Source organism: Pristiophorus japonicus, chromosome 6, assembly GCF_044704955.1.
Source record: "Pristiophorus japonicus isolate sPriJap1 chromosome 6, sPriJap1.hap1, whole genome shotgun sequence".
Classification (NCBI taxonomy): domain Eukaryota; kingdom Metazoa; phylum Chordata; class Chondrichthyes; family Pristiophoridae; genus Pristiophorus; species Pristiophorus japonicus.
In genome coordinates, this window is record NC_091982.1 from 13,388,150 (window position 1) to 13,403,211 (window position 15,062).

Here is a 15,062-nt window from a genome sequence, read left to right on the forward strand (position 1 = left end):
TGCTGATGTGCTGAGGGCAATGTGCTTTTATTAAAAAATGTTCAAAAATTAAACAGCTACAAAGAACTACAAAAATGGCCGAGTGCCAATGTTTCCTTCACACTGCGCGTGCGCGAACGCTCCAATGCACACGCGCAGCATTGCCGGCAGGAAAAAAACTAATTTAAATGGTACCCGCCCCCTCCCACGTATAAAATCGGCGCGAGTGTAGGCTCCGCCCCCCTGGGCGCCGCGCCAAACAGACAAGGAGCTGCAGGGCGCTCCAGAATCGCGCGTTTTTTTTCCAGCGCCGTTTTAGACGCGAAAAACGGGCACCCAGCTCGGAGGGGCACCCGTTTTTTATCGTGTGGTAACTTGGGCCCTAAATGTTTCAGGATACTTGACATTTCGAAAGGACAGAGAGAAAGGTAAGGGTGGGGGGCGGTAGCCTTGATAATAAAGGATGACATAAGGACAGTAGAGAGAAAGGATCTCGGCTCAGATGATCAGGAAGTAGAATCACTATGGCTGGAGATAAGGAATAACAAGGGGCAGAAAAAAATGGTGGGAGTAGTATATAGGCCCCCTAACAGTAGTTATACCATTGGACAGAATATTAATCAAGAAATAGTAGGAGCATATAACAAAGGTAATGCAATAATCATGAGGGTCTTTAATTTTCATATAGACTAAGACAAATCAAATTGCTAAAGGTCGTCTGGAGGACGAGTTCAATTAATGCATTCGCGACAGTTTCCTCGAATAATACATCATGGAACCAACCAATCTTGTATTGTGCAATGAGACAGGGTTAATTAGCAATCTCAAAGTAAAGGATCTTCTGGGAGAGAATGATCATAATACGATAGAATTGCACGTTACATTTGAGAGTGACTTGCCTAAGTCCGAAACTAGAGTCTTAAACTTAAATAAAGCCACTTACATACGTATGAAGGGCAAGTTGGCTAAGGTAGATTGGAAAGATAGATTAAAAGGTATGACAGTACATAAGCAGTGGCTAGCATTTAAAGAAATAGTTCATAATTCTCAACAAAAATACATTCAATTGAGAAACAAAAGCTACACAGGAAAAGTGATCCATCCATTGCTAACTAAAGAAGTTAAGGATAGCATTAGATTGAAAGCTTATAATGTTGCGAAGAATAGTAGTAACATAGAAACATAGAAACATAGAAAATAGGTGCAGGAGCAGGCCATTCAGCCCTTCTAGCCTGCACCGCCATTCAATGAGTTCATGGCTGAACATGAAACTTCAGTACCCCCTTCCTGCTTTCTCGCCATAACCCTTGATCCCCCGAGTAGTAAGGACTTCATCTAACTCCCTTTTGAATATATTTAGTGAATTGGCCTCAACTACTTTCTGTGGTAGAGAATTCCACAGGTTCACCACTCTCTGGGTGAAGAAGTTTCTCCTCATCTCGGTCCTAAATGGCTTACCCCTTATCCTCAGACTGTGACCCCTGGTTCTGGACTTCCCCAACATTGGGAACATTCTTTCTGCATCTAACCTGTCTAAACCCGTCAGAATTTTAAACGTTTCTATGAGGTCCCCTCTCATTCTTCTGAACTCCAGTGAATACAAGCCCAGTTGATCCAATCTTTCTTGATAGGTCAGTCCCGCCATCCCGGGAATCAGTCTGGTGAATCTTCGCTGCACTCCCTCAATAGCAAGAATGTCCTTCCTCAAGTTAGGAGACCAAAACTGTACACAATACTCCAGGTGTGGCCTCACCAAGGCCCTGTACAACTGTAGCAACACCTCCCTGTCCCTGTACTCAAATCCCCTTGCTATGAAGGCCAACATGCCATTTGCTTTCTTAACCGCCTGCTGTACCTGCATGCTAACCTTCAATGACTGATGTACCATGACACCCAGGTCTCGTTGCACCTTCCCTTTTCCTAATCTGTCACCATTTAGATAATAGTCTGTCTCTCTGTTTTTACCACCAAAGTGGATAACCTCACATTTATCCACATTATACTTCATCTGCCATGCATTTGCCCACTCACCTAACCTATCCAACTCACTCTGCAGCCTAATAGCATCCTCCTCGCAGCTCACACTGCCACCCAACTTAGTATCATCCGCAAATTTGGAGATACTGCATTTAATCCCCTCGTCTAAATCATTAATGTACAATGTAAACAGCTGGGGCCCCAGCACAGAACCTTGCGGCACTCCACTAGTCACTGCCTGCCATTCTGAAAAGTACCCGTTTACTCCTACTCTTTGCTTCCTGTCTGACAACCAGTTCTCAATCCACGTCAGCACACTACCCCCAATTCCATGTGCTTTAACTTTGCACATTAATCTCTTGTGTGGGACCTTGTCGAAAGCCTTCTGAAAGTCCAAATATACCACATCAACTGGTTCTCCTTTGTCCACTTTACTGGAAACATCCTCAAAAAATTCCAGAAGATTTGTCAAGCATGATTTCCCTTTCACAAATCCATGCTGACTTGGACCTATCATGTCACCATTTTCCAGATGCACTGCTATGACATCCTTAATAATTGATTCCATCATTTTACCCACTACTGAGGTCAGGCTGACCGGTCTATAATTCCCTGTTTTCTCTCTCCCTCCTTTTTTAAAAAGTGGGGTTACATTGGCTACCCTCCACTCGATAGGAACTGATCCAGAGTCAATGGAATGTTGGAAAATGACTGTCAATGCATCCGCTATTTCCAAGGCCACCTCCTTAAGTACTCTAGGATGCAGTCCATCAGGCCCTGGGGATTTATCGGCCTTCAATCCCATCAATTTCCCCAACACAATTTCCCGACTAATAAAGATTTCCCTCAGTTCCCCCTCCTTACTAGACCCTCTGACCCCTTTTATATCCGGAAGGTTGTTTGTATCCTCCTTAGTGAATACCGAACTAAAGTACTTGTTCAATTGGTCTGCCATTTCTTTGTTCCCCGTTATGACTTCCCCTGTTTCTGACTGCAGGGGACCTACATTTGTCTTCACCAACCTTTTTCTTTTTACATACCTATAGAAACTTTTGCAATCCGCCTTAATGTTCCCTGCAAGCTTCTTCTCGTACTCCATTTTCCCTGTCCTAATCAAACCCTTTGTCCTCCTCTGCTGAGTTCTAAATTTCTCCCAGTCCCCAGGTTCGCTGCTATTTCTGGCCAATTTGTATGCCACTTCCTTGGCTTTAATACTATCCCTGATTTCCCTAGATAGCCACGGTTGAGCCACCTTCCCCTTTTTATTTTTACGATAGACAGGAATGTACAATTGTTGTAATTCATCCATGCGGTCTCTAAATGTCTGCCATTGCCCATCAACAGTCAACCCCCTAAGTATCATTGGCCAATCTATCCTAGCCAATTCACGCCTCATACCTTCAAAGTTACCCTTCTTTAAGTTCTGGACCATGGTCTCTGAATTTACTGTTTCATTCTCCATCCTAATGCAGAATTCCACCATATTATGGTCACTCTTCCCCAAGGGGCCTCGCACAATGAGATTGCTAATTAATCCTCTCTCATTACACAACACCCAGTCTAAGATGGCCTCCCCCCTAGTTGGTTCCTCAACATATTGGTCTAGAAAACCATCCCTTATGCACTCCAGGAAATCCTCCTCCACCGTATTGCTTCCAGTTTGGCTAGCCCAATCTATGTGCATATTAAAGTCACCCATTATAACTGCTACACCTTTATTGCATGCACCCCTAATTTCCTGTTTGATGCCCTCCCCAACATCCCTATTACTGTTTGGAGGTCTGTACACAACTCCTACTAACGTTTTTTGCCCTTTGGTGTTCTGCAGCTCTACCCATATAGATTCCACATCATCCAAGCTAATGTCTTTCCTAACTATTGCATTAATCTCCTCTTTAACCAGCAATGCTACCCCACCTCCTTTTCCTTTTAAGCCTGAAGACTGGGAGAGTTTCAGAAACCAGCAAAAGATAACCAAAAAATTGATGAAAAGGGAAAAAATAGGCTATGAGAGAAAACTAGCAAGAAATATAAAAGCAGATTGTAAGAGCTTTTACAAATATGTAAAAAGGAAGAGCGTTGCATAAGTAAACATTGGTCCCTTAGAGGCTGAGGCAGGAGAAATTTTGATAGGGAATAAGGAAATGGCAGAAACATTAAACAAATATTTTGTATCTGTCTTCACAATAGAAGATGCAAAAAGCATACCTAAAATGGTGTGGAGCCAAGGGTCTAATGAGGGTGAAGAACTTAATGTAATTAATATAAGTAGAGAAAAAGTACTAGAGAAACTAATGGGACTACAAGCCAACAAATCCCCTGGACCTGACGTCCTATATCCTAGGGTTCTAAAAGAGGTGGCTGAGGAGATAGTGCATGCATTGGTTTCGATCTTTCAAAATTCCCTAGATTCTAGAACGGTCCCAGCAGATTCCATTGTTATGGAAGTGGTTTCAGGGCATTTAAAAAATCATAACATGATTAGGCAGAGTCAACATGGTTTTATGAAAAGAAAATCATGTTTGACAAATTTATTTGAGTGTTTTAAGGATGCAACTAGCAGGGTAGATAAAAGGGAACTAGTGGATGTAGTATATTTGGAATTCCAAAAGGCATTCGATAAGGTGCCACATAAAAGGTTTTACACAAGGTAAGGGATCATGTAATTGGAGGCAATGTATTAGGATGGATAGATGATTGGTTAACGGACAGAAAACAGAGAGTAGGGTAAACATGTCTTTTTCAGGTTGGCAGACTGTAACTAGTAGGGTGCTGCAAGGATCAGTCCCGGGGCCTCAGCTATTTACAATCTATATTCATGATCTAGATGAAGGGACCGAGTGTAATATATCCAAGTTTTCTGGCGATACAAAGCTAGGTGGGACAATAAGTTGTGAAAAGCACACAAGGGACTGGACTTTTGGCTTGCTGCCACCTTTGTTTGCGCCCCGGAGGGGCAGCAATGGCGGCGGTAAACTCTTCCGGGTGGGCGGTCAGCTTCTAACGCCCTACCGGGATTTTCGGTGCCGGTTTCAGTGGGGCGTGGAGCATTACCACCTGGAAGAGGAAGCCAGTGTGCAACGCCCCTGGTTGCGACACCGGCTCAATTTTTTCTTCCGCCCGATCTGCAGCGCTCCGTAGTGCGCCGTGCTGGGACCGCCTGTGAAAGCCGACAGTCCAAGCTGTGGAGGCTGCAGTGAGGTAAGTAATGTCGGCCTCAGGTAAATGTAATTATTTTTTTTTTGTGAATTATGCTGTGGTGGCATGAGTTATTTATTGGGAATGTTTTGGGTGATTTTTTTTCAGGTTTTTTTTCTTCTCCCCAGGCCTCACTTAGAGCGCTCCAAGGCCAGCTGTTTAGTTTGGGATTTTCACTTGCTCAGCCAGCCTAGCACGCGAAGAGGGAAGTGTGCAACGCCTCCCTTAGCGCTCCTCCCCACACTCAGCAGCTGAATTTTGCTGACTGATGTGCAAACTGTTCCCGGGCGTAAACTTTACCGCCCCGCCACGTTTAACGTCCCGAAATGAGCAAAGCCAAAAATCCAGCCCAAAGCGTCTGCAAAGGGATATAGATGGACTAAGTGAGTGGGCAGTTAGGTGGTAGATGGAGTATAATGTAGGAAATGTGAGGTTATTCACTTTGGTAGGAAGAATAGAAAAACAGAATATTTTTTAAATGGAGAAAAACTTTTAAATGTTGGTGTTCAGAGAGATTTGGGTGTTCTCGTGCAAGAAACACAGAAAACTAGCATGCAGGTACAGCAAGCAACAAGGAAGGCAAATGGCATGCTGTCCTTCATTGCAAGGGGGTTGGAATATAAGAGTAAGGAAGCCTTGCTACAATTGTACAGGGCCTTGGTGAGACCACACCTGGAGTATTGCGCAGTTTTGGTCTCCTTATCTGAGGAAGGATATATTTGCCTTTGGAGATGGTGCAATGAAGTTTCACTAGATTAATTCCTGGGTTGAGAGGGCTGTCTTATGATGAGAGATTGTGTAGAATGGGGATTGAAAGGGTAGATGCTGAGAGGTTGAAGTGTCTAGAACTAGGGCGCACAGTCTCAGGATAAGGGATAGGCCATTTAAGACAGAGATGAGGAAGAATTTCTTCACTCAGAGGATTGTGAATCTTTGGAATTCTCTGCCCTAGAGGCCTATGGATGCTGAGTCTCTGAATGTGTTCAAGCCTGAGATAGGTAGATTTTTGGAGTCTAGGGGAATCAAGGGAAATGGGGATCGGGCTGGAAAATGTTGAGGTGGATGATCATCCATGATCTTATTGAATGGTGGAACAGGCTTGAGGGGTCGTATGGTTGTATCTTGTTATTTTCTGACTTTTACTATATAGTCCTTGTGCAATCACTCCCCCCTCCTGCTCCTATTTCTTATGTTCTTATGTACCTGCTTTGGGAGTGTTTAATGCTGACACTGGATATGGGGCATATCGCATGGTGACTGTTATACATATTGTTTCAGTTGGCTCCAGAGAACACCTTGATGTCTTTTGAGGAGGCTGAGAAATCTGAGGTGTCTACATTTGAAACTGATGTGCAGATCAGGTATGTGATAAGCATGAATGTCTTGGAGTTATCTCAGGTTTTATCTTGTTATTTTCTGACTTTTACTACATAGTCCTTGTGCACTTACACCCCCCTCCGCCGCTCCCATCGAGCAAGTTACTCAGCCTACAAAAGCAAAATACTGCTGATGATGGAAATGCTAGAAATGCTCAGCAGGTCAGGCAGCATCTGTGGAGAGAGAGATAGAGTTAATGTTTCAGGTTGGTGACCTGTAATGTATGCACCTGTGAGTATGCTCACAGGTTTGTCGAGCTGTTGTCTGCTCCTGGGCTTGGCCAAGGCGGCCATCAACCGGTCCAGGCAGCGGGCGGTCGAGTGGATCGTTCAGCCCGACTGCCTGCCTCTCTTCCATGGTTACATCCGAGTCAGAGTGTCCTTGGAGATGGAGCACGCGGTGTCCACCGGTACGCTCGCGGCCTTCCGTGAGAGGTGGGCGCCGGAGGGACTGGAGTGCATCGTTACCCCTGGCAACCAAATTTTAATTTGATTTTATATGTTTTAAAGTTTAATTTGTTTTACTTGCCGGTTTTAGTGCCCAACTCCCCTTTTATAGGGGGCACTTGTAAAATATATGGTTTTAATGCCCCAAAAAAATCACAAAAAAAACCAAAGAAAAAAAAACACAAAAAAACACAAAAAATATGAAAAAAGAAGGCAGTTAAAAGTGTCTAGAGTGTCCCCCAGATCGGGGGGGGCACTTGATCTAATGTTTATTTTGTTCCCCCCCCAAAATGTTGTAGAGCTGTTGTCTGCTCCTGGGCATGGCCAAGGTGGCCATCAACCGGTCCAGGCAGCGGGCGGTCAAGTGGATCATTCAGCCCGACTGCCTGCCTCTCTTCCATGGTTACATCCAAGTCAGAGTGTCCTTGGAGATGGAGCACGCGGTGTCCACCGGTACGCTCGCGGCCTTCCGGGAGAGGTGGGTACCGGAGGGACTGGAGTGCATCATCACCCCCGGCAACCAAATTTTAATTTGATTTAAGATTACCGTCAGAAGTTTAATTTGTTCAATGTGTCAGTTTTAGTGCCCCCCCCCCCCTTTAATCAGGGGGCACTTGATTTACAGGTGCAACTTAAAATAGTAGTAGAGCTGTTGAGGTGGGAGTGGCTTAGCCTGGCATGTGATGTTCACAAGACTCAATAAAACCCCAGCCAATTGGGAAGCAGGTGGTTGTGAGCCTGGTGGATGAACTGGTCTTCTTCAAAGCCACCCTGGTAAAGTGCGACATCAGCACTGACACCTAGGTGTCCCTGGCTGAAGACTGCCCTAGGTGGGGAAAGTGCATCCGGGAGGGTGTTGAACTCTTCGAATCTCAACGCCGCGAGCGTGAAGAGATCAGACGCAGGCAGCGGAAGGAGCGTGCGACAAATCGGTCCCACCACCCCCTCCCCCGACGAATGTCTGTCCCACCTGTGACAGGGTCTGTGACACTCGTATTGGACTGTTCAGCCACCAAAGGACTCACTTTAGGAGTGGAAGTAAGTCTTCCTCGATTCCGAGGGATTGCCTATGATGATGATGGATGAACTGATAATGTGTAGTGTGATTGTTAAACCTTTGCTAATAAACCAACTAGTTCTTAACACCAATGTGTTGCTATGAATTCTTAAGCAAAGAACCCATGAAGCAAATACAATACAGTAACCTATTGTCAGAACTGTCAGAAGTTACTTAACCTGTCATTTTCATGCTGGTGAGAGGGCAGATTCGTATGGAACACAATTGGCTTTGCAAGATGAGGTGTCATCAGTGTTGCATCCCAACTATATTGCTAGCAGATGCACTCGAGTGGTGTGGGAGGAGACCCTTATCCCTTATTTCAGTACTCTACCCTCAACCCCACCTCTTACTGTGGAAAACCCATACACCAATGTACAGTTTTTGTGTCAATGCCTGTGGGTTGAATCTGCCCATTACTGGGATCCGGGTGGAGAATATTCCGAATCCAAAATCTTGTCTATCGCATTTCAGCGGCAAGCTTTGGGCCTCACACTTGCAAATGCCTGTGTCATGTTTCCACCTGTTTAGCTCAAATTTCACATGCATGAAAGAGCAACAAATCATCAATCACAAATGACGAATAAACTTCCAGTGAAAAAGGACTAAGGACGTGTGAAAACAACCAAGCAACAATGAACAGTCAGCAAGAGCTACCAGTTAGAAAAAGGGAAAGAAACACAATTAAATTATTCAAAATATTACCAAAAAATGGTGAAAATCCTTTCAGCCATCATCACGGTTTCTCACTAAACTAAGAAACTTAATATTGGAAATAAGAGTCTAAAAAGTCCAATTTAGGAATGGCAGGGTAGATCTGCAGCAGGATATCAGTGAGGTGAGAAACAACATGGGGGGTGGGGAGCAGCTTTCTGCCAGAGGCGGGCAATTTCTTCTGACCTACCCCCATTGGCCCGGATTTAGTGGTCAGCGGCGAAGGAACCGCACTCATGTTCATTTCACTTACAGCTGCCCAAAGACTTTTCGTGGGCTTTTGAGTGGCAACTTAGGGTTACTTGAGATCCTTTTTTAGTGTAACACCCGCTACAGGGAACTTGTGGCATGTATGAGCAGGGAAAGCATCAGCTTGTCTCTTCAACCAATCAGATTGAAGACTCCTCACTGAGACACGCAAGCCTAGAAATTGGATCAGGCCCGAAAACGGGCAAGGGCATCGTACAGCACTAGTTACCACGCCCGTTCAAAGTGGTGATGCCTACATGCATGATTTGTGTTACCTGCTGATCTCAGCACTAAACGTGATTGGCTTAGCGCTGAACAGGGGTGCCAATTTTGGATGCAGTCTATGGCCAATAAAGTTTGGCCTAGGTTCTCTCAACTACTTAAAAGGAAGCGCTTTGTTGCAGAAGCACCTCACTGTGAACAGAGCCATGACCCAACAGCCAAAGGAAAGTGTTATGTATGTAATACTTGCCACCAGAGGGCGCGACTATTGGAGTCCTAATGGTCACATGCACATACGTGCAGGGCCAGTATAAAAGGTTGGCTACCATGTTGTTTAGACACTCTGGAATTGTAATAAAGAAGACTAATGTCACATTAAGTTTAGCTCACAGTACTCAGCCTCGTGGAGTTCTTCTATGCATAACAATTGGCGACGAGTAACAGAATACAAACCTTCACGCAACCATGGCTGCCGTTGGAATATTAGAGAGATTCGTAGAGGGTGGTGATTGGGAAGCCTTCGACGAGCGTCTCGACCAGTACTTTGTGGCCAACGAGCTGGAAGGAGACACTAACGCGGTCAAGCGCAGGGCAGCTCTCTTCACTGTATGTGGGCCTAAAATAGACGGCCTCATCAAGAATCTGCTCACACCGACAAAACCAACGGAGAAGGAATATACAGAGTTGTGCACGCTGGTTCGGGACCACCTCAAGCTGAAGGAGAGTATCCTCATGGCCAGGTATTGTTTTTACACGCACCATCGCTCCAGGGGCCAGGGCGTGGCAGATTATGTCGCCGACCTGAGACGCCTCACGGGACCTTGCGATTTTGGAGCTGCGTTGGGGCAAATGCTGCGGGACTTTTTCGTGCTGGGCATCAGCCACGAGGCCATTCTTCGAAAGCTGCTGGCTGCCGAAACCCTAGCCCTGAGCAGGGCCATTGCGATCGCCCAAGCACGCATGGCCACAGACGATAACACCAAACAGATATCTTCTCAACATCGAAGCCCACCGGCAGGTACTGTGCATAAAATGACGTCGCTAGCAGGCCGAACTGCATATGGCAGGGCCTATACGTCTGCGGCTGCAAGACATGTGATGACTCAGAGTCTGCCATCGGGGGTGAATGTGAATCCATTAGCACCGTGTTGGCGCTGCAGGGGTAATCATCGGACCCATCAATGTCGAATCAAGCACTACGTGTGCAAAGGCTGTGCAACAATGGGGCACCTCCAGCGAATGTGCAAACATGCTGCGACACACCACGTGGCAGAGGATGATCGATCCGGCGCGGATCACACAGCACAGGCAACTCAACCCGAGGAGGAAGTATATGGGGTACATACCTTCACCACCAAGAGCCCTCCTATAATGCTAGAAGTCAAATTAAATGGAATTGCAGTATGCATGGAGTTGGACATGTGTGTGAGTCACTCAATAATAAGCCAGAAGGCTTTTGGGGAAACTGTGGGGCAATAAAGCACAAAGGCCCAAACTGAGCCCGATTAATGCAAAGCTGCGTACCTACACCAAAGAGCTCATACCAGTCATTGGAAGTGCAGCAGTGAAGGTATCGTATGATGGAGCTGTGCATGACCAATCATTGTGGATTGTTCCAGGCAATGGCCCAACCCTGTTCGGCAGAAGCTGGCTAGAAAAGATTAGAATGAATTGGAACGACATCAAAGCACTATCTTCAGTGAATGACGCCTCGTGTGCTCAAGTGCTGAGCAAGTTTCCCTCGCTATTCGAACCAGGCATTGGCAACTTCACAGGCGCCAAGGTACAGATCCATCTAGGCCCCGATGCATGGCCCCTCCATCACAAGGCTCGGGCGGTTCCGTACATGATGAGAGAGATCGAACTGGACAGATTCCAACACAAAAGAATCATATCGACAGTCGAGTTCAACGAGTGGGCCAATCCAATTGTTCCGGTGTTGAAAATCGATGTCACGGTCACAATCTGCGGAGCCTACAAGGTAACGATTAACCGAGTCTCACTACAGGACCAGTACCCGCTGCCCAAGGCGGATGACCTGTTCGCAACGTTAGCGGGGGGGGAAGTCGTTCACCAAGTTGGACCTAACCTTCGCCTACGTGACACAGGAGCTGGCTGAATCTTTGAAAAGACTGACGTGCATCAACACACACAAAGGACTGTTTATATACCACAGGTGCCCTTTCGGGATTCGCTCGGCTGCAGCAATTTTCCAGAGAAATCTGTTCCGCGCACCGTTGTGTTTCAAGATGACATCCTGATCACCGATCGTGACACCATCGAACACCTACACAACCTGGAAGAGGTTCTAAGTCGCCTAGTGGGACTCAGGCTGAAATGCTCCAAGTGTGTTTTCCTGGCGACAGAGGTCGAATTTTTGGGGAGAAAGATTGCAGCAGATGGCATCAGGTCCACGGACTCAAAGACAGAGGCCATCAAGAATGCACCCAGACCACAGAATGTGATGGAGCTGCGTTCGTTCCTGGGACTTCTCAACTACTTTCGTAACTTTCTACCCGGGTTGAGCACGTTGTTAGAGCCTTTGCACATGTTGCTACGTAAGGGTGATGACTGGGTTTGGGGCAAATCTCAAGACACAGCCTTTGAGAAGGCCAGGAACCTGCTATGTTCAAATAAGTTACTTGTACACTATGAGCCATGTAAACATTTACTGCTAGCTTGTGACGCCTCTTCGTACAGAGTCGGCTGTGTGTTACAGCAAGCCAATGTATCAGGCAACCTCCAACCAGTTGCATGCACATCTAGAAGTCTGTCTAAGGCTGAGAGAGTTTATAGTATGGCTGAGAAAGAGGCGTTAGCATGTGTATGTGGGGTTAAGAAAATGCACCAGTACCTATTTGGACTTCGGTTTGAGCTTGAAACTGACCACAAGCCGCTCATTTCGCTGTTTTCAGAGAACAAAAGTATAAAGACCAATGCTTCGTCCCGCATCCAAAGATGGGCACTAATATTATCCACTTATGACTATGTTATCCGCCACAGACCAGGCACTGTAAACTATGCCGGTGCTCTCAGCTGGCTACCATTACCCACCACCGGGGTTGAAATGGCGCAGCCCACAGACTTGCTACTGGTCATGGATGCTTTTGAGAGCGAGGGGTCATTCATCACAGCTCGCCAGATCAGGACCTGGACCAGCCAGGATCCTGTGCTATCATTAGTAAAGAGTTCCATCCTAAATGGGAACTGGTTGGCCGTTCCCAGGGGAATGCAAGATGAAATTAAGCCGTTTCACTGACGCAAAGATGAAATACCCATCCAGTCGGATTGTCTCTTATGGGGTAATCGCGTGGTTTTGCCAAAAAAAGCAGGGAAACGTTTATACGCGACCTACACAGCACCCACCCAGGAATTGTCATGATGAAGGCAATTGCCAGGTCGCATGTTTAGTGGCCCGGCATTGACTCGGACTTGCAGTCATGCATGCATCAGTGCAACACTTGCTCACAATTGAGCAATGCACCAAGGGAAGCTCCACTGAGTCTGTGATCATGGCCCTCCAAACTGTGGTCCAGGATCCACGTAGATTTTGCCGGCCCCTTTTTACGAAAGATGTTTTCAGTAGTTGTGGATGCTTACTCCAAATGGATTGAATGCGTAATCATGTCATCCAGCACGTCCACAGCCACCATTGAAAGCTTCCAGGCCATGATCACCACCCATGGCTTGCCCAACATCCTTGTCAGTGACAATGGACCGTGTTTCACCAGCTCGGAATTTACGAGTTTATGACCCGCAATAGCATCAAGCATGTAAGGTCTGCTCCGCTTAAGCCCGCGTCTAACGGTCAAGCGGAGCGGGCAGTCCAAACAATCAAGCAGAGCATGAAACGCGTGACGGACAGCTCCCTGCAGACCCACTTGTCTCACATTCTGCTCAGTTACTGGACGCGACCCCACTCGCTCACTGGGGTTCCCCCAGCAGAATTGTTAATGAAGAGAGCCCTCAAAACTAGGTTCTCCTTAGTCCACCCAGATCTCAATGATCACATGGAAACCCGGCGACACTGGCAGAACATGTACCACGATCGCACTGCTGTTTCACGTGACATTGAAGTTAACGATGAGTATTTGTCCTGAATTACGGTCATGGTCCCAAGTGGGTTGCTGGCACTGTTTTGGCCAAGGAAGGGAATAGGGTGTTTATAATCAAATGGCCAAATGTGCAGAAAGCATTTAGATCAGACCAAATTGCGATTTACTGACAACTAGGAACTACTTGAAGAGGACATCACCATCGACGATCCACCAACTCACACCCAACCAGCAATCGACCTCGTTGTCAATCACGAGAGCTGAACCCACCGTTCCTGACAGACCGGTGCAGTGCAGCAATGGCCCGATCAACTCACACACGCCAGGGTTTGAACTTAGACGATCAACCAGGGAACGAAGGGCTCCGGATCGCCTCAACTTGTAAATACCTTGTGTCGAAGACTTTGGAGGGGAAGTGATGTTATGTATCTAATTATGTAATACTTGCCACCAGAGGGCGCGACTGTTGGAGTCCTAATGGTCACCTGCACACACGTGCAGGGCCAGTATAAAAGGTCGGCTGCCATGTTGTTTAGGCACTCTACAGTTGTATTAAAGAAGACTAAGGTCACACTAAGTTTAGCTCACAGTCCTCAGCCTTGTGGAGTTCTTCTATGCATAACAGAAAGAGCAAGGAGATTTTCAGAAGCGGCACTGGAAGCCTTGGTCCTGGGGGTAAAAAGACACCATGAGGACCTCTATCCACCGGGGAGCAAGAGACCTTCAAGGCTGAACACCAGAAGGCAGTGGGAGCAGATAGCCCAAGCCATCACTGCGACGAGTGTTATCCCGACCAACAACCTCTAGCTATCACAATTCATACCTCACAATTATAGCTTCACTTCACTCTCACACACTTAGCACTGCTGCAAACCTCACACCCACATCTCACACCTGGCACACTGCCAGCTCTTCAACCATGGCACATCACCCAAACACATTGGCACCACACTCACTGACATACTTCCCTTTCTCTTGCAGGCAGCAGTGGCAGACAACCACTGGGAGCACCTGCAGACGGGTAGAGGGGAAGCCAGACTTCAGAGCCTCATGGAAGAAGAGGTTCTCAGCATAATTGGAAAGGTAGTCACAGAGTCTGTGGCGAGCGGGGAGGTTGAAAGCATTGCTGATGATGACAGTATGCTCACATCCCACTTCCCCTCACTCCACAATCTCTTCTCACTTACAAGCCGCTGACGGTGTATGCATTGACATCTTGCTTTCTCCCCTCCCGTCACCACAACCCGACCCTTGTGCCTTTCTCCTTTTCAGATACCCAAGAACTGCCAGCAGCCCAGCCCACTGAAGTCATGGAGGAGGACGGTGATAGAGAAGAAGACACAGCAGTAGCACTGCATCTGACACTCACAGATACTAGTTCAGAAAATGGCACTGTGCATACTTTAGAGAGTAGTATAGAGACAGGATCTGCACATGGTGAATCACCGGGTATGAGTGGGCTGCAGCCAGGAGAGGGGGAAAGGCTAGCTCAGGTGCCAGCTCCCCAGAGGGAGAGTTCGCACACGAGTTCTGTTGCAGACGACTCAGATGATGACCTTGATGGGCGGCCTTCAGAAGAAGGGAGATAGGCAAACACACAGAAATGCTTGATTCAAGCCTGCAAGAGATCCTCTTGTCAGTGTCAAGGAGCATGGATGAGTCTGGCTCCCACATTGCACGGGGCTTTGCGCGGAGCTTGGAGCCCGTGATCATCAGGATGGGCAACTCCATGAAAGGTTATGGGCTGGATTTCCGGGCAAAAACGGAGGCGGGGCAGGAAAGTTACCA

General features: G+C 46.9%; 1 protein-coding gene across 1 annotated transcript in view; it reads left to right on the forward strand.

The window, feature by feature from the left end:
* Positions 1-15,062, forward strand: part of gdpd2 (glycerophosphodiester phosphodiesterase domain containing 2) — a 186,576-nt gene that overhangs the window by 121,857 nt on the left and 49,657 nt on the right. The window contains exon 10 of the mRNA XM_070881987.1: positions 6,433-6,515. Coding sequence (XP_070738088.1) covers positions 6,433-6,515 — 83 coding nt within the window. The remainder of the gene's footprint in view (positions 1-6,432; positions 6,516-15,062) is intronic.